Raw genomic sequence first — 18,249 nt, forward strand, 5'->3', positions numbered from 1 at the left:
AGACAAGGACTTGAGAAATCACTACTTCATGCCAACAGGAGAAGTACCAGGTAGTCCTGCCAGCCCATCACAGAAAGGGACTGGAGGGCTCAATGCCATGCCTAAGGTATCACAGCTTTGGAAAATCAGTTTTATACTTGGCAAACTACAGTAAAATCCATGCAGGAGGTCAACCAAAGGGACTGTGCAACCCACACTCCACTGTGCTGAGTGGGTAGGTCGCCTTGGGTGTCACTCATAACCCTGCTGCGCAGGAGCGAGGTGCTGAAAGGGCACACGTGGAAGTCAAAGCTAGGGTTAAAAACAGACAAAAAGGTTTCCTTCCTTGAATAGTGACACTCCAGTAAAGCAATCCTGCCACCCTCCTGCCCCTTACAGCACTTCTAGAAAGACTGAATTCTCTCCAATCACTAATGCACCCAGACTCAACCAAACCCATCCACCTGCTCCCTGCACTCTGCAACCCATCTGACTGGTAAAGACTCACAGCTTGATTGAAGTGGTGCTGCTGTGTTCACAGCTCTGCTTTTCAAGTGCTTTGGGCCCTGACACCCTGAGGTTTTCAAGTGAGGGAGAGCACAGAGTGAGGGAAGTGCTATTAGAAGGGTTCTGCTTTGATGCTAGTGCAGGGACAAGGCCACACTTAGGAAGAGCAGGATCAGGTTTTACTTTTGCCTTGCCAGTACCTTCCCTCTGCAAACACACACAGCTAAGCAATCAACACAAGGCTTAATTCTTGCAGCCTGCCCCTCCATGTCAGCAGTGAAAACCAGCACAGCCTGCAGGGCAGAGGCTGTGGAGAGCTGCAGCTCAAGCTGGGCAAACCTTGCCCTTGCATTTGCAGTGCTGTGCTAGTGCCTGGGATGGTAATTCATGGCCTGTAACTGCCAGGCAAGTCTCATCTTTCTACACACCCAACATCCACCTGGGACACCACCACCACCCCTGGATGCCCAGAGAGAAACCTCTTAAAACACTGCTGCAGTGTAAACACCATTGAAACCTCAACCACCCACTGAATGCAGTTATCACCATTGTGTTTAAAACAGGTAAGTTTCCAGTTTCCCCAGATCACTTCTCTCTTACTCACATATAAACTGATGACCTCCTAAAACAGCAGAATGGTTGTTTGGAAGGGATAGTTAAAAAAAGCCTTTTCTGACAGCTTTTTTTTTCTCCTACAAAGAGCACAGAAAGCTTCAGTGCAGTGTGGAGTTCTTGTTAGCAGGTGTTTGGTTGTGGGTTGGTTGTTTTTTTACCTTGATAAAAATATCCCAAGCCTTTAGAAAGAGGAGGAAGTATCCTTTAGGGAAATGTCATTTTAAGACCTGAAGAAAATAGACATCAGAAAGGTGGCAGAAACTTGGATTTGGGAGGAAAAAGAAAGCTAAGGTTAAGTAGATCTGGTGTGTGTTCAGGTTGGAGGAAAAAGGCTCTCTCAGGCCACAAACCCTTTTGCTTGTCAAAGGAATTGATTCTCAGGATCAAAAGCAGTGGAACTATGAACACTGCACCCCAACTGCTCCACAGCTGAGCTTCAGAGGCAGATCTGAATGCCATCAAGTACGCAGCCAGAGAATCCAAGGGCAGCGGAGAATCCCCATCGAGGACAGAGCCAGAGAAGCCAAGTCCAACTAAACCAAACATTTTCTCCAGGGGAGTCCCAGCATTTGCATTTTTTCCAGGCTGGCAAAGTTTAAGTTCAGGATTCTAACCTGATCTTAAGTGACTTCTGTGTTGGTCTGAGTACATAAAGACTGCTCTGGCAGGGGAGTTGGGCTTGAGGATCTTATGAGGTCCCATCCAACCCCTACCATCTGTGATGCTGTGAAGGGCAGTGAGGTTTCTCCACTACAGATGCTGCTGTGTGGTTGGCTTTGACTACTTAGCAGGAAGCTGCTCCCTCTGGCTTCTCCCTGTGGGTGTTTGCCTGGCGTCTCTCCATTCTTCTGATGGAATCCTCAATCTTTTAACACTGCTTTTAGGAGGCAGTAACACTTTGCAATGCCAGCTCTACGCTGCTGCAGTCACAGCCAGAACTACACAGCAGGCTTTGCCACTGGCCTCATGGACCAGGAAAAGAGGAATCTCTGAAGGATGGAACATTCCCACTGCTAAGCCATCAAAACAGTCTACAGCCTAGAGCCAAAAAGTTCTGGGGTTTGTGGGAATGTTCTTTAAACACATCGATCCAACCAGTTAACAGATGGCAGCTTTGGATTGCTTTGTAACCATCACCTCCACGGCAGCACTAACAACAACGTACACAGCTCAGCCAGGGTCCCTCCTCTTCTTTAAGTGCACTCCTGCAAGAACTACATCTCTTCAGCACGCTCAAGTCCAACAACTATTTCCAACAGCTTCAGGACGGCACAGCACAAAGCTTTTACTCTCCACAGTGCTTCCTGGAGAAGGGGTCTGAAGATGTGGTGTTTTTCTTGGAGGTGGTGGGGAGGGGGAACCAAACTCAAACCCTGAAACAAAATAAGCCCAGTTGCCTGCTCAAAACAGATGGAAAAGAAAGCAAAGTGTGCTATAAGAAAGTTGCCTACACAGCGGGAGCAGAAGATTTGTACAGATCTACAGGCTGTGCTCTAGTGAGAGATTCCTCCTTGCTCAGATACCTGCAGGATAAATGTTATCCTCAGATCTCTGTGTAAACCCACAGAAGCAGTTAAGGCTTTGCCTCCTTCCTGGGTTAGCTATTGTGCAGTTAACAGAAAGAGTTCCACCTCCTGTCTCTGGCTCAGGGTGGATATTGACTCTCCAGGCTTGATCTCCAGTGTATGATCAGAAGTCACTGAACAGCTGTGTTTCCAGAGCAGTGCTGCTTCAAGGTACTGACCGAGATGAAACTTAATCCAGTTGACAAGAGTTGAGTGTCCAAACGCTGCGAAGGAGCTGAACTTCCAGTTAGAAAGTGAAGTCAATTCTTAGCAGACAGAGCACAGCTCCTTCTGTCCAGCCGTCCCCCAGTCCTGAGCGGCCACCCTGCTCAGCAGAGGGGAAGCAGTGGACCGTGCTCCTCGGCACCATGCTGCTTACTGACGTGACCTAACACACAGAGCTCAGCAGAGAGGTTTGGAAGGAAACATTTGCCACACGAACATGGACTGGCAGCTGCCAACGACACCGGAACACACCGCGGGGCTGGGTGTGAGGGAAAAGGAGCCCAGGCCAGGGAGACCTGCCCGGGCACTCTCCGTACAGCCCCGCTGCGTGTGCGCAGCCTCCTGGAGGCGGCACAGGGAAGCCGCAGGGGCAGCGGAGCGGAGCTGAGCTGCTGCTGCTGCTGCCCTGCGGCGCCGCCGCCTGCCCCCAGCGCCGCTGCCGCTCACTGCTCGCTGGCGCCCTCTGTCGCGTCTGACGAGCACTTGTCTGGCTTCTTCGACTTCCTCTGCAGCTGCTCCTGTTCCTTCTTGCGCAGCTTTTCCCTTTGCTTCTCCATCTTCTCTTGAGCTTTGCGAGCCTTCTCCAACGATGCTTTCATCTCCTTCAGCTTTTTTTTAACGACTGCTCTGTCCTGGGAAGATGTCATACCAAGAGCCTGACGTGGGGAAAGCAAAAGTGAGGAAGGCAAAGCAATTTCATGCCTCTCATCTCCACCACCTTCTTTTCATATTCCAGTAAGAACTTTTCTTAGGTAGAATAGTTTTGGTTGGAAGAGACCTCTAAGATCGTCCAGTCCAACCAGCAACCTAACACCTCTGTGGCCAAAGAAGACTAACAATGGGAGACAGACTCAGATACATAACTGCTACCTAGGGAAGGCACTTGTGTACTATTGGCCATGCCCTCCACTTCTGGATCATTAAAGAATGACATCCCATTGCCACCACCAGTGTCGATTTCATTGACCAAATGAGGCAAGCAAAGATTTAACTATCTTCCTGAAATCAGCTAAGCTGACATAGAACATAGATGGTTGGACCTGATGATCTTTTCCAGCTGAAAGGATCCTGTGATTCTAAGACTTCCCCAATTCTCACTGCCACGCTTTAGACAAAAAAATCACTCTTCTAAATCCCCCAGAGCTGGTGAAACACCAGCAAAAAATATCAGGAAGGAAAGACCACACTTGGACTCTCAGATCTGCTGAGGTCCCCCACAGCCCCTTCCTGCAATTTGTTTTGACAAAAGCAGGCTGGATTTATCATATAACCATGGAATGGGTTGGAAGAGACCTTAGAGATCATCCACTTCCACCCCCCTCGCCATGGGCAGGGACACCTTCCACTAGAGCAGTTTCCTCAGGGCCTCATCCAGCCTGGTCTTAAACACTTCCAGGGATGAGGTGTCCACAGCTTCCCAGGGCAGCCCATTCCATTTACTTCTGTGGTATCAGCTCATGTCTCCAGGATCCCACTAATCCATTTTCCAGCTGCTGCTTCTGATTTATGTCTGTTTATTGTCTTCTCTGGATCACCAGCCAGAGATGGATGAGAGGTCTGTGCACACAAACAGCACCGAACATGCTGCTGTGTCACTTATGCAAGTAAAGGCACGTTTTATACACCCAGAGTCTTCAGGAGGCAAAGGGATAACTTCAGCTTCTCACCACTGCTTCTGAACCCAAGTGTGCATGGAAACTCGAGGTGTTGCTGTGGCTTTCTGCTCTGTGTTTGCTATTCTAGTCCAGCACCACCCCAACAGGGAGTCACTGCTGCTGGCCAAAGTCTTACCTAAGTGACAGCAAAAATCAGTTATTCTTGAAGTCCAGCCAGTTACCTTGAGCTTGCTGCCATCCAGCTGCAGGAGATGCTCCCCATTGACGTTGTGAGCACTGAATTCAGACACATACTGCTCCAGGTTGAGGCTCATCAGCCAGTGGGACACCTGCTGCACACTCCACTCCTGCACCGCACGGCTCTGGCACTGGCTGTGCTTAGGAGACTGCCCCTCGTCCAGGATCTGTGACAAAGCCAGGGCAGGGTGGGTGAGGAGCAGCATTCCTCTGCACAAGCCATCAGCATCAGAGCAGAGCTGGCAGTGCCAGCTTCACACTGCAGTCAACAGCATCAGACCACTGCACCCCATCTGGTATCTAAGGATGGGTACGAGGTACCTGAGAAGTCCTCTATCGACAGACAGAAGAACAAGGAGCTGGCATTCCTCTGAACCCAAAGAGGGACTGAAATGTCCAGCTGGCACCATTCCAAGCAGGAATGTTCCCACTTCCTCTCCTTCAAACTGGAACATTTCTAAGGCATGCAATGAGTACTGCACCCCACCTCACAGGCTCATTGACAGATGTGGTTAAGCTATGAACCAAGAAATTCAGCGAGGAAAAAGCCCGCAGGAGATCACTCTGAAGATGAAGTGATGACATCGAGCAGCCAGTGAGAGTTATGCTCTCCATGGAAGACTATGAGAGGACACAGAGGAGCAGCAAGTCACACACAGCTGTCCCATGGCCCTGGCCCTGCTCTCCTCACCTCCTGCTGCTGCTGCAGTGAGCTCAAGCAGAGTAGCAGCGGGGCAGATGGGGGTGTCAGCTGATGGAGCACTCCTGTGTCCCTGCTCTGCCAGTTTATTCCACCATGGGTATGCCATGAAACAAAAGCTACTCTATCCCAGCCGTGGTCAGCAAAGCAGCTGCCTGCAGCAGCTGCCTGCTGTGAAAGCAGCTTTTAGAGAGGGCGAGATGGAGCTGGGAGCTCTCAGCGTCCCTCTGCCCAGCTCTCATGGCTCAGGAGAAGACAGTTCAAGCACCATCTTCTCCTATCACCAGCAGGAGCTCAGTGCAGCTGCTGGATTTGCTCTGGCACCAACCCTCCTCCCCCTTCCAGCACGCTGTAGAAACTGCAGTTCGCTGAAGCTTCGAAAGCTCCTGGCAGAGGGGAGAGGAGAACTGCAGGAGGAGAAGAGAGGAGCCAGCGACATCTGCATGCTGTGCTGGGACACACAGAGGGTGGTGCTGGGACACAGAGAGGGTTTGCCACACCCCAAGCACGACAGGAGGAAGGTGACTCTGCGAGCAGGGACTCCACGGCCACACGATTCAGCACAACAGCACCCCAGTGTCTCACCTCATCATCAATCATATCCAGGCTCTGAGGGAAGGAGCAACAAAGAAACGGGAAAGAAAAGCATTATAGAAAGGAAGGAGAGAGCACAGACTGGCATCTCAAAGGCCAGGCAGCACCCGGCCTGGCAAACAGAGAGCCACTCAGAACCAAAGAGGTCTCTTCATATTAGAAGTATCTCCAGAGGCAGAGAGGCTACGCTGGAAGCTCAGCACACACAGGTTGGAAGCTAAACGCCTTAAGACTCCCAGCCAAACCCTCCTGGAGTTGCTGGGATTGACACCCTAGAACCGGTAGGGTCCTTCCTGATGGCTCCAAGAGCAAAAGCTCCTTACAGGAGAAGCTGAAGAATTGGGCTCCCTCTCCATCCTTTCATTTGTGTCATCCCTTCAAATGCTCAGGGTAGACCTGCTGGAGACACCTGAGAGGAGGAGTGCTGGCAGCTATGGGAGGCTGTGAAGGCTTCCACCACACCTCTCGCTGAACACACTGCCCCAGCTGGAGGCTGCAGTTTGGCAGACAGCAGAGGACAGGGAAAATTCATTGTTATAGACCTGCTGAGGCTTGATTATTTTAGAAGTGAATAAAGCAGAGTGCTGAAAGAAGCCAAATGAAAACATCATCAGGCTTTTAATCCAGTGCTGCTGGGGCATTGTCACAATAAACCACACAATGTGAGGGGAAGGAAATGTGGTAAGAGATGGAAATGTTTCATCAAGGTAGCATTACTAGTGAGCAAGTGTAAATGATGGCTTTGCTGTTTGCAGGAACTCACAGAATGTGCAGATCTGCCTGCACCCCCTCTGCTTCTTGTCATGTTTGTCCTCCATCACCTGCACTCAGCAACCTCGCTGGGAGGGCTGGGTTTGGAGCCCCTTTGGGCAGTGGGGCTGCATGGAACAGCTCTCAGCCTGTAAATCCAGGCACAGCATGCAGGCAGGAAGAGAACAAACCTAACTAGCACTAAAGCCAAAAAAAGGACACAGATACTTCAAGTTCTCTTCTCTAGGAAAAAACTCTGGCCACACAAAAAAATCATGGAATGGTTTGGGTTGGAAGGGACCTTAAAAATCATCCAGTTCCAACTCTCTGCCACTGGCAGGGACACCTCCTACTAGAGCAGCTGGATCAAGGCCCCAGCCAACCTGCCTTTGAATGCTGCCAGGGCTGCAGCCTCCACAATGTCACTGGACAGCCTGTTCCAGTGCCTCGCCACCCTCACAGGGAACAAGCTCTGCTCATGTCTAATCTCAATCCAGCTTCTTCCAGTTTGAAGCCACCACCCCTTGTGCTGTCACTCCATGCCTCTGTAAAAAGTCCCCCTCCAGCTCTCCTGCAAGCCCCCTTCAAATCCTGCTGGGCTGCTCCAAGGTCTCCCTGGAGCCTTTACTTCTGCAGGCAGAAGAACCCCAACTCCTGCGTGAGGAGACAGCACCTCTGAGGAGACCAATCTCAGCATGTATGAGGAGACAGCACCTCTGAGGAGACCAATCTCAGTATGTATGAGGAGACAGCACCTCTGAGGAGACCAATCTCAGCACGTATGAGGAGACAGCACCTCTGAGGAGACCAATCTCAGCACGTATGAGGAGACAGCACCTCTGAGGAGACCAATCTCAGCACGTATGAGGAGACAGCACCTCTGAGGAGACCAATCTCAGCATGTATGAGGAGACAGCACCTCTGAGGACACCAATCTCAGCATGAGAACTCAAGATTGATTTCCTTTTTCCCATTCTACTCCCTAAAAAACCATCCCTTTATTATTAGAGGATTGATCAAAGAAACAAGCCCCCAGCTGCAGCCCACCTCAAACCAGTGCCAGCAGCATACCTCATCCGAAGACAGTGCCAAGGAGTGTGAGAACCCAGGGGGTTTCGGTTCTGCTCCCAGGCCACTCAGATCAGCTGAGCTGGCGCTGCTGGGACTGAAATCGTCGTTGAAGGTGAAATTCTGTGGAGAAAGCAAACGAGCCTGAGTGAACAACCAGCCTCCTCTGTGCCTCTGCAAGGGACATTGCCTTTCTGTCCTCCAGGCTGGCATGGTCCAGGAGCGATTTCCAACTGGCACAACACGCTGGAGGAGCTCAGTTTCTGGCATGAACATTTCTAGGACACGCAGTGCTTTTACCACTGCCTACTTGGCCACTTTAATGCCTCACTGGGGTCTGGAAGCAATTTCCAGACTCCCTCTTAAGATGCTGACTCTCATCCTGGAGCTCAGTTACTGCTTCCATGGGTTAATCAGCAGCATTTTACTGTCCTCCAGATACTCAGGACAAGCACAGCGCAGGCAGCAGCACCAAGAACAGGACAGAAGATTAACTGGCAGAGAGAAGTGAAACTGCTATCGAAAGCGCGAGGAGAAGGTCCTGTGAATCCATTTCTGAGTCCCAAATCATCTCCTTGGAGAAAGATCCTCCCTTTTGGCCCATGCCTTTAGAAGAAACTGCAGGTTAAAAAGAGCTTTGGGTAGTGAATGTCATTTACTGAGCTAACAACAGCTGGGTTTTGGTAAGGCAATGGCAGGCATCACCCCAAAGGGCCAGGAGCAGAGGAAGCATGCACAGGTTATTCCAGGAATACAGCACAACTACCATCAGAAAGCAACAGAGAATTAACTGACATTTCACAGCCAGGTGAGAACCAGAAGATCTGTAAGCAATTAAAGGCACCAGGATGTTGATTTACTTTGGATACACAGCTGCTGAGGCACAGCCTTTTCATCTCTAACACCTAAATGAAGACCACGTTAAATTTGCCTTTGACAAACAGAACAGAACCAAACATAGAATCATAGAACTGGTTTAGGTTGGAAGGGAGCTCAAAGCTCAGCCAGTTCCAACCCCCCCCTGCCATAGGCAGGGACACCTCCCACTAGAACAGGTCGCTCAAGGCCTCATCCAACCTGATGCTGAACACATCCAGGGAGGTTGTGGAGCACAGAATCACCCAATGGATCCCATTGGGTGATTCTGTGCTGCACAACCTCCCTGGGCAACCTGTGCCAGTGTCTCACCACCCTCACTGCAAAGAATCATTTCCTAACATCCTTTTCCTAACATAGTTTCAATCTCTCCTCTGCCAGTTCAAACCCATTCCTTGTCCTGTCATTACAAGACCTTGTCCATAGTCCCTCCCCAGCCTTCCTGTAGCCCCTTTCAACTCAGAAGTGGTAACAAACTGTGCCTTGCAAAGCTGAAGAGCAGTACAGCAATTGTTAAGAGCTTGTAAACATTACAGAGCAGATCAGAAGGGCTTTGTGACCACTCTTCTCACACCCACGCTCAGAATTCCTGTGCTGCTTCTCACAGCTCTTTACAGAGGAGAAGCAAACCTGAGCAGCTTCCTTAATAAGCAGACTTGTAGCCCCCACAGTGTTGTGGGAGCAGGAGTTCAAGAGCTCTAGCTCCTGTCATGTGAAGAACACCTTTCAGCTTTTTTAGGCACTCTGGTTTTGCTTTCACCTCTCTTTTGTGCCAAGCTTGATGATGAATTGAAGTCTTTAATGAATTTATGGATAAAGACAAGAACAGCCAATGCCTGCTAATAACTGCAATAGCAGGATAAGCCTGCACCCCAAAGCCTCATACTCACACTATCTGTGCAAGGAGTTGCCTCCTTCCCCTCCACTTGAAAATCACTTTTACACAACCTTTGCTTGGTGCTACAAAGAGCATCTGGAAGTCTCATCCCCACCTTCCTTTTTCAAAGGAATCATAGGTTCATAGAACAGTTTGGGCTGGAAAGGACCTTAAAGATCACCCAGTTCCAACCCCTTGCCATGGGCAGGGACACCTTCCACTAGCCCAAGTTGCTCAAGGCCTCATCCATCTTGGCCTTGAACAGCTCCAGGGAGGAGCCATCCACAGCCTCCCTTGGCAACCTGTTCCAGTGCCTCACCTCTAAAGAAATGAGGTAACCAATTAGCTTCCCTTTGATCTTCAGCAATTCCATCTGTGGTCTTCTTGACTGATCTGCTCTGTCAACCTTGTCACAGAATCACAGAACCTTAGAGGGTGGAAGGGACCTCCAGAGATCACTGAGACCAACCCCTCTGCCAAGGCAGGAGGTCTTGCTCTCCCTGTCAGGGCAAGCACAGCTATGAGCTTGGTGCACAGCAGAAGGAATTTATCACCAGCTCTTGGCACCGAGAGAGTAAGAAAGGCTCATGGGCACTGCCATCACACACAGGTGTTTGTAGGGGACAGAGGAATCAGAGCTCTTGTTCATACTCCTGTACATAAAGCTGAGAACCATACCTGCTGCTTTTTACCAGACCAAGACAAAAAAGTCAGCTGCTGCAAGTCAGAAGAAGAATCAGGCAGAGAAATACTTGCCAGAAGTGAAACCAAAGCAAAGTACTTTGCTGTACCTAGGGGTTATTGGAGGAGTCACCATGCTGCAACATTCATGCACATAGAAAGGAATCACACAGAGCTATTAAACTGCCCCAGTTCAGCTTTCCACTCCAAATACAGAATTAAATCCAACATCCAGCATGCATGACACACAGGTTTAATTACTGGGGGGGAGGGGGGAGAAGGCAGATGACTGACAGCAGACAGCATTTCCTCACTTGCAAACAGCTCTGCGGCAGGCAGGCAGGTCCTGCCCCCAGCAGCCCTGAAGAATGCAGGAATCACCCAGCACTGAACACACCAACCCAGCGTTTGCTCAGGGCAGCCAAATGCTCCTCTCCCCTGGCACCACTCTGCTCTCTGCTATGGCACAGCACAGCAGGGTTAGGGCACTCAAGTCACAGGCAGCGAGGCAGTGTCAAGGAGGCAGAAGGCGAATGGCACAAGGACAGAGACGTTCTGTTTGGATGAGCTGCTTCCCGTACAATGAACACCATGCACTGTTTATTGTAGTAGTCATAGATTGGCCTGCTCTTGCTTTCCAGAAATAGGAAGCCAATTATGGAACTCGACAGGGTGGGAAGAAGGTAGCTTTGATGTTCTACCTTTGCCCCTTTTTTAGCTGGACTTATGTTTTCAGAGGAAGGTTCGGTTGAGCTGCTGGGCGACGGCAGGTTGCTGGAAGAATTGGATCCCTTGCCACTCTCTCCATACCATGTGAATGGCACACAGTGTGGGAGAGAGGAGGATCTCTCTGATAAAGGTTTAGTGCTGGCTGGTCTCTGCAGCACCTCCTTGGCCATCCTGTGCAAGAGAAAGGAGCAGGAACATCTGTGAGGTTGTAAAATGGGAGAGAGCAAAACGCGTCAGAGGCAGTTTGTAGATTCACAGAATGCTTTGGGTTGGAAGGGACTTTAAAGCTCATCCAGTTCCAGCCCCCTGCCATGGGCAGGGACACCTTCCACCAACCCAGCTTGCCCTTCATCCAACCTGCCCTTGAACACCTCCAGGGAGGTTGTGGAGCACAGAACACCTCCCTGGGAAACCTGTGTCAGTGTCTAACCACCCCCACTGCAACCTGTGTCAGTGTCTAACCACCCCCACTGCAACCTGTGTCAGTGTCTAACCACCCCCACTGCAACCTCTGCCAGTGTCTCACCACCCTCACTGCAAAGAACTTCTTCCTGATCTCCAGTCTAAATCTGCCCTCCTCAAGCTTCAATCCATTCCCCCTCATCCCATCACTACAGGAGGTAGTAAACAGTCCCTCCCCAGCTCTCTTGGTACTGGAAGGCTGCTCTAAGGTCTCCCCCAAGCCTTCTCTTCTCCAGTTCATCACAGAGTGACATTCCCTGTGAGTAAAGAACTGAGGGGCAGGTAGCTGCCAGGGGCATGCCTGAAATCTCTTCCAGCAAGGGAAGAAAAAAGTGAGTTCTTTTGGCCCCTTTTCTAACTCAGGCTCCCTTGGACACCACAAAGCCAGCAAATGGAGGCAGAAGCCTCAACTCCTGGTGTTTGGATGTGGACCAGCTGCAGGTAGGAAGGTGCAGGCTGTGCTGCTGCACTTCTGAGCCCCACTGCTATCTCAGCATGATGAAACAGAGCAGACTCAGCACTGGCCCAAGTGGACTTTGGTTGCCAGAGAAGTCTGGCTTGTGGTTTTGCAGGATCAGAGAGTTGTTCTGGTTGGAAAAGGCCACTGAGTCCAACTGGCACAGGCAGAATGAATCAGGTGCATCTCTCTCCATCTGTGGAGATCTGCCTTTGGCACAACAGCTAAACACTGCTAAAGGTCTCATTATGCTGACTTTAAGGCTATGAAACATTAAAACTGTTAATATATTAAAATGAAATAGACACCTAAGAGATACTGTCAGCTTCTCTCTTTGTAGTAACAGAGACAGCACTGGATAATGTCATCAAGGCAATGGCAGCAGTTAGAAAAGGCCTAAATTATTCATTAATACCTCCTGTCAACAGCACTGGATGTGAATCAAAGCCAACGATGCAAGGTGTCTGCCTCAGCAGTGCTGCAGCTCTGATATTATTTATACCCACAGGTATAGTTTAATGTTTCAGAGCATTAAACTTCTGCTGCTCCTAGCAGCCAGCAGTAAATTGCACATAGTGAATCTCCCCTCAGCTTCTACCTTCTGGACAGCTTTGAAAGCATGACTAAGATACTCCCTAGAGCTTTGTATATGGTCAAACCCCTTCCCTGTGTGGGCACAACTGAGGTTATCAAAGGACCTCCCCACCCCTGGAAGCAGAAGAAGAGCTCTCCCTCCCTTTAGCTACATAAAGACAGATAGGTAGAGGTGTCTGACCCAGTCCTGTACTCCTCCCTCATGTTCTAATCTTGTTTGAAAGCAGGAAGAAAAATCAAGTGATGCTGCCTGAATCACCTAGCACCAGGCAGAGGAATTAATGCTTCTTAAACTGGGACCTTTTATAGAGCTAACAGTAGTGGCAGACTTAGGGAGTGGTTCAGGATTGTATTTACATGTCCTCAGAGCTATTTTTCTGGCAATGGCAAAATAATGCATGCAACATCCATCTGACAGCATTGAATATGACAGGATTCCTTCTGCATCAGTCCTTGGGCGTGAGGAAGGAATTCTTTACTATGAGTGTGGTGGAACACTCCAACAGGTTGCTCAGGGAGGTGGTGGAGATCCCATCCCTGGAGACATTCAAGGTCAGACTTGATGGAGCTCTGAGCTACCTGATCTAGTTTGGGGTGTCCCTGCTGACTGCAGAAGGAAGGGCTGGACTGGATGACCTCTAGAGGTCCCTTCTCACCCATTCCATTCCATTCCATTCCATTCCATTCCATTCTTCTCTTCCATTCCATTCCATTTCCATTCCACTCTATTCTATTTTCCATTCTATGACTCTATCTGTTCTGTTCTATTCTGTCCTAGTCTGTTCTTATTCTATCCTGTGCAGAACTTGTTCCTCACATCCAAGCTCAACCTGCTCTGCTTTCATTTCAAACCACTGCCCTCGGCCTGTCCCTGCAGGCCTTTGCAAGCAGTCCCTCTGCAGCCTGCTTGGAGCCCCCTTTAAGGCCATTATTAGGTTGCCCCAGAGCCTTCTCCAGGAGCAGGCTCCCCAGAGCCTTCTCTAACTGCAGCAGAGGCAGCAGTGGAACCAGCTGCAGCAGGTATTCTGTCACCAGCACAGAGCTGATGCCTAAGCTCCCTGAAGATCCTCTGTGGGGTACAAACATACAGAAGGATGCTGAGACAGAACTGTGCCCGTCAGTTCAGCCTGCCCAAGGGAGCAAGTCAGAGATCTGTGGTTAATTTGCTGGTTTTCTGGAGCCAGCAAAGCACACTTGTCACTGAGTCTCCACATAGTAGATTGGCAGCAAACCCCACAGGTGGCTACCCACTGGTTTTCCACCACCACGACTCTGAGTAGCACTCAAAGTTTGCTTTCTTCCAGTAGCTCTTTTACCTCAGGGTTTTTCTATTACTCTGTTTTATATCCAGACAGTTTTTTTGAGTTGCTATGTCCTGTCTACCCTCTGGACCACATTAAGTTTGCTTAGCACTGCTGACATAAAGCTGTCTTTTCATATCTGGATCCAGGTATCACTGCCTGTAGCTGTGAGCCTGTCAGACTCATCAGCATGTGAGGAGAGTGCTGCAGGAAAAATCTCCATTGGCTTTTGCAGAGGAGGTTGCTTCCTGCCATCTCAACATTCATTTAGTTACTCAGAGTCCAGATGCTGCTGATGTGGTCTCCTTGGGTCACACAAGGGACCGACAGTTCCTTCCCTGAGAGCAGCTATTGTGACCAATGCAGGCAGCATTTTCCCTGTTCCCAGCCCATGATGCTCATCTTCAGAAGCAAACCCTCCTGAAAGCCTTCCAGATGTGTCTGCTGCGAAGCTGCAGTGAACAGCTGCTGCCCAGCCTCACTCCAGGGGCTTTTTTTTTCCTAGGAGCAAACTGTTGTCAGGATTTGTGGTTCCTGGGGTTTAGTAACTGGCTGTGTGTGCATCCTGTAGGCCAGCTCTGATAACCTACTTCTGCAGATCCCATCAGTGGATGCAAGAGCAGCAGTGATGTTGTGGGATCCCAAGCATCCAAGCATGTGTAGGGTACATCTTAGTCTTCCATTATCACAGAACCAGAGAATTGTTCTGGTTGGAAAAGACCTCTGAGATCATCGAGTCCAAGCATTACCCTAAGACCTCTGTGGCCATTAAACCACGTCCCAAGGAGCCACCAGGTCCACACATTTCTTGAACACTTCCCAAGGACCAATCTGGTAACCAAGTTAGGTAATTTTTGGACTTGCTGTTCACAAACAGGTCACAAAGCCTCAGTTTGTACGCTCAAAAGGTTGTCTCAAAGCTTAACACTTATTTTTGTGAAGACAGTGGCTCTGTCCCTGCTGCCACCTGCCAGGGGGATCAGTTTTTCCCCCACTGTTTCTGACAAACCATTTCTTGCACCCTCCATTTCTTCCCCCCCCATACCTACTGCCACAGGTCACCCTAACAGCTTCTTTCTCTTTCCGCTTCTTGCCCTTGTTTGAACTCCTTCTCAAGGGAGCCCTACAAGAATATTAGAAAACATCAGGAAACATCTTGGAAATGTTACTTTTAATCCTTTTTTTTACTGACCAAACCCTCCCCCCCCCCAAAAAAAAAAAGGCATTTGGAAGAAAAAAAGGCTTACCCAAGGTCTGCAAGCTTTCGCTTTAGTTTCTCTGTATGCCCTACAGTAGGGCCAGTTGTTCTTGCTGCCTGGGCACATGTGGCACCATCTAGGACATATTTGTACATGGAAGAATGTACATCATTATTATTATTAGCAGTTGTAGTATTTTTCATGACTGCTGACTGCTATTCCACTTGCCAGAGCAGTCTGGGTACCTTAACCTGATCAGATGTGCACACATCTATACCTGTCTGAGCACACCTGAACTCTTCACATTTTAAAGATGATGGTGTGAGGAGGAATAAAAATCAAGGAATACTTTCAGGATCATCACAGGATGTCAGGGATTGGAAAAGAACCAAAGAGCTCATCGAGTCCAACTCCTCTGCCAGAGCAGGGGCATACAGTCTAGCTCAGGGCACACAGGAACACATCCAGACAGGCCTTAAAGGCTCCAGAGAAGGAGACTCCACAACCTCTCTGGGCAGCCTGTGCCAGGGCTCTGGGACCCTTCCAGGAAAGAAGTTTCCCCTTGTGTTCAGGCTGCAGCTTCCATCCATTGCTCCTGTCCTATCCCAGGGAGGAAGTGAGAAGAGCCTGGTCTGGGTCGGAAGGGACCTCCAAAGGTCATCTAGGCCAACCCCCCTCTGCAGTAAGCATCCTCCACTAGATCAGGCTGCAGAAAATGCACCTGAGGAAGCTGTGATGGAAGGAAATGGGAAGCTAACTTTGGTTGGGGTTTAATGCTGGAAGGCACAAAGGATTTCCAGGTGAATATTCCAGTGAATGCAGTTTTAACCTCAGCAGCAGCCACTTCGGTTTGCTGTTAGGGAATTCATTTGGGGGGTGTGCTTCACTTGTGAAGGACTCCTGAAAGGCCTGCCTGACCTTTGGGGCCAAGAGTACCTTGTATGAAGGACATGCTGGGTGATAGTGATCTGTTTGGCTTCAACATCTTTGTTACACAAAACATTCAACTTCAAATCAAATCATTCTCAATTAAATAAGAAAGAATTCAGAGTAGCTCAGCTCATAAATTTGCCCTCAGCTGTCAATCAGTTTCTGATCTCTCCCACAAACACTGCTGGAGCCTCAAGAGGAAACAGCCTGCACTACCTTTAAGCCCACACAAGGAATCTGAGGCTGCAAAACATCCTGTGAAACCTAGGTGGAAGCTGAGAGAGGACACACAGCAGCTGCACAATTCAGCCACAGCTTCTCTGCTTCTTAAGAAGTGCCCCCAGACACTGCAGAGGAAGCGAACTGAGGTCAGTCCCTGGTGTCCCTCACGGTGCGGTGGTGACCTGGGAGGTACAGTGACCTCTGGCTGCGAGCACTGCTGGCTTTGGGGGTTTCTTCAGAATTAACTCCAAACACCCCAGAGCTATCCCAGGACAGTCCAACCTGTGCACACAACTTTGGGCACAGCATTTGAGCAAGTTTTCCTCCAGCTAGAAAACAAAGCAGTGCTCAACTGGTTCATAAATCCTGGGCAAGCAGGGAGAGAAGCCTCCTGCAATGCCCACACTCTAACAGCCTAAGTCCTACCACACCAACCTAAGTCCTGGTGTTAAAACTGTTCTGTTCAGGGACACCTGAGCAGTGACCTCGTGTCAGAAAAGCAACCAAAAGCCAAGAGCTGTGAAGAGTGACAAAAGCAAGGTGAAGTCTCCTGAGGAGCAGTCTGTTCTCTAGGGAGGCAGAGGAGAACCTGAGGCAGTGCACATCAGCCCTGCGCTGCGCACACTCCTCTCACGGTTCCTCTCTCACCTTTAAGCCATAGTTCTCATTTAACCACCCTCAAAATGGCCAGTTTAAAGACTGGAAGTCCTAATGGCTTATCCTCTTACCAGCTATTCCCAGGCAGCTGTGGCTTGGGGGCCAGTGCTGGGCTGCTGCTTCACACAGGCAGCACCACTCACATTCCTCTGTTCACTCCCTTATTGTTACTGGCACAACTCAAATACTCATTAATGACACAATTAATAACAACACAGCCCAGCCCATTTCAGAACCCACATCAAAACCTGAGCATGTATTAACCTCTCCTAAATTCAACACAGCTTCCTGTAACTGCTTTTTGTAGGAAGCTGTGTGAAAGCCCTGGATGAGGATGAAGAAAAACCCCAAAGGCTGTAAACGAGTGGCCAATCTCTTCAGCCACACAAATCCTCAACAGGTTGGCCCTGGCAGTTCATTGCAAGCAGCCAAAGTTTGTTAGGAGCCTCTCCCAGACCTACTCCTGCAGTCCTCACAAACAATGGTTATGGTGTGGTTTAGTTCACTGAAATACAGCACAACACAAATGGTGACTGGCAGAGAGCGCAGGGGACAGAGCTGAGAAGGCTGAAGTTGTGTAGAAGGCAAATTCTGACTGCACAAGAACCTAAGCATGAGGGCTGAGTGTTCTCTGCCACCACTGCACTGCTGACTCGGGGAGCAAACTGCTGAGATGGAACTCAGCTAGGGAGAATTTAAAGAATCTGAATTAAGTGGATGGAGTTTGAGGAATCTGAATTAACTTAAGAGAATTTAGAGGATCAGTTAACTAAACAAAATTTAAAGGATCTGAATTAACTAAATAAAATTTGAAGGATCTGAACTAAGCAGAATTTGAAGAATCTGAATTTAACTAAATAGAATTTAAAGATTCTGAACTAACTCAATGGAAATTAAAGAATATTAATGAAATTAATGGAATTTAAAGAATCACAATTAACTAAAGGTAAGTTAAAGAATCAGAATTAACTGATTAGAAATTAAAGAATCAGAATTAACTAAACAGAAGTTAAAGAATCAGAATTAACTGAACAGAAGTTAAAGAATCAGAATTAACCAAACAGAAGTTAAAGAATCAAAATTAACTGAATAGAAGTTAAAGAATCAGAATTAACTAAATAGAAGCTAAAGAATCAGAATTAACTAAACAGAAGTTAAAGAATAAACCAAACAGAAGTTTAAGAATCAGAATTAATCAAACAGAGAATCAGAATTAACCAAACAGAGAATCAGAATTAACCAAACAGAAGTTAAAGAATCAGAATTAACTAAAGAGAAAAAGAATCAAAATTAACTAAATAGAAGCTAAAGAATCAGAATTAACTAAATAGAAGCTAAAGAATCAGAATTAACTAAACAGAAGCTAAAGACTCAGAATTAACTAAAGAGAAAGAGAATCAAAATTAAC

General features: G+C 48.7%; 1 protein-coding gene across 7 annotated transcripts in view; it reads right to left on the reverse strand.

Annotated features, from left to right (window-relative positions):
* Window positions 1–3,291: 3,291 nt before the first annotated feature.
* The window catches only part of PPP1R9A (protein phosphatase 1 regulatory subunit 9A), a 133,777-nt gene continuing 118,819 nt past the window's right edge, over window positions 3,292–18,249 (reverse strand). For 3 of the 7 annotated variants that reach the window (XM_064167053.1, XM_064167051.1, XM_064167052.1), the window contains exons 14-20: window positions 15,081–15,168; window positions 14,879–14,956; window positions 10,992–11,217; window positions 7,860–7,979; window positions 6,030–6,053; window positions 4,729–4,911; window positions 3,292–3,547 (exon numbers count right to left, since the gene is read on the reverse strand). In XM_064167053.1, coding sequence (XP_064023123.1) covers window positions 3,335–3,547; window positions 4,729–4,911; window positions 6,030–6,053; window positions 7,860–7,979; window positions 10,992–11,217; window positions 14,879–14,956; window positions 15,081–15,168 — 932 coding nt within the window. In that variant the 3' untranslated portion in view covers window positions 3,292–3,334. The remainder of the gene's footprint in view (window positions 3,548–4,728; window positions 4,912–6,029; window positions 6,054–7,859; window positions 7,980–10,991; window positions 11,218–14,878; window positions 14,957–15,080; window positions 15,169–18,249) is intronic. The other 4 variants (XM_064167055.1, XM_064167054.1, XM_064167056.1 and 1 more) reach the window with 4 other exon arrangements.

The sequence above is a fragment of the Pogoniulus pusillus genome, chromosome 28 (genome assembly GCF_015220805.1).
Source record: "Pogoniulus pusillus isolate bPogPus1 chromosome 28, bPogPus1.pri, whole genome shotgun sequence".
NCBI classification, from domain to species: Eukaryota; Metazoa; Chordata; class Aves; order Piciformes; family Lybiidae; genus Pogoniulus; species Pogoniulus pusillus.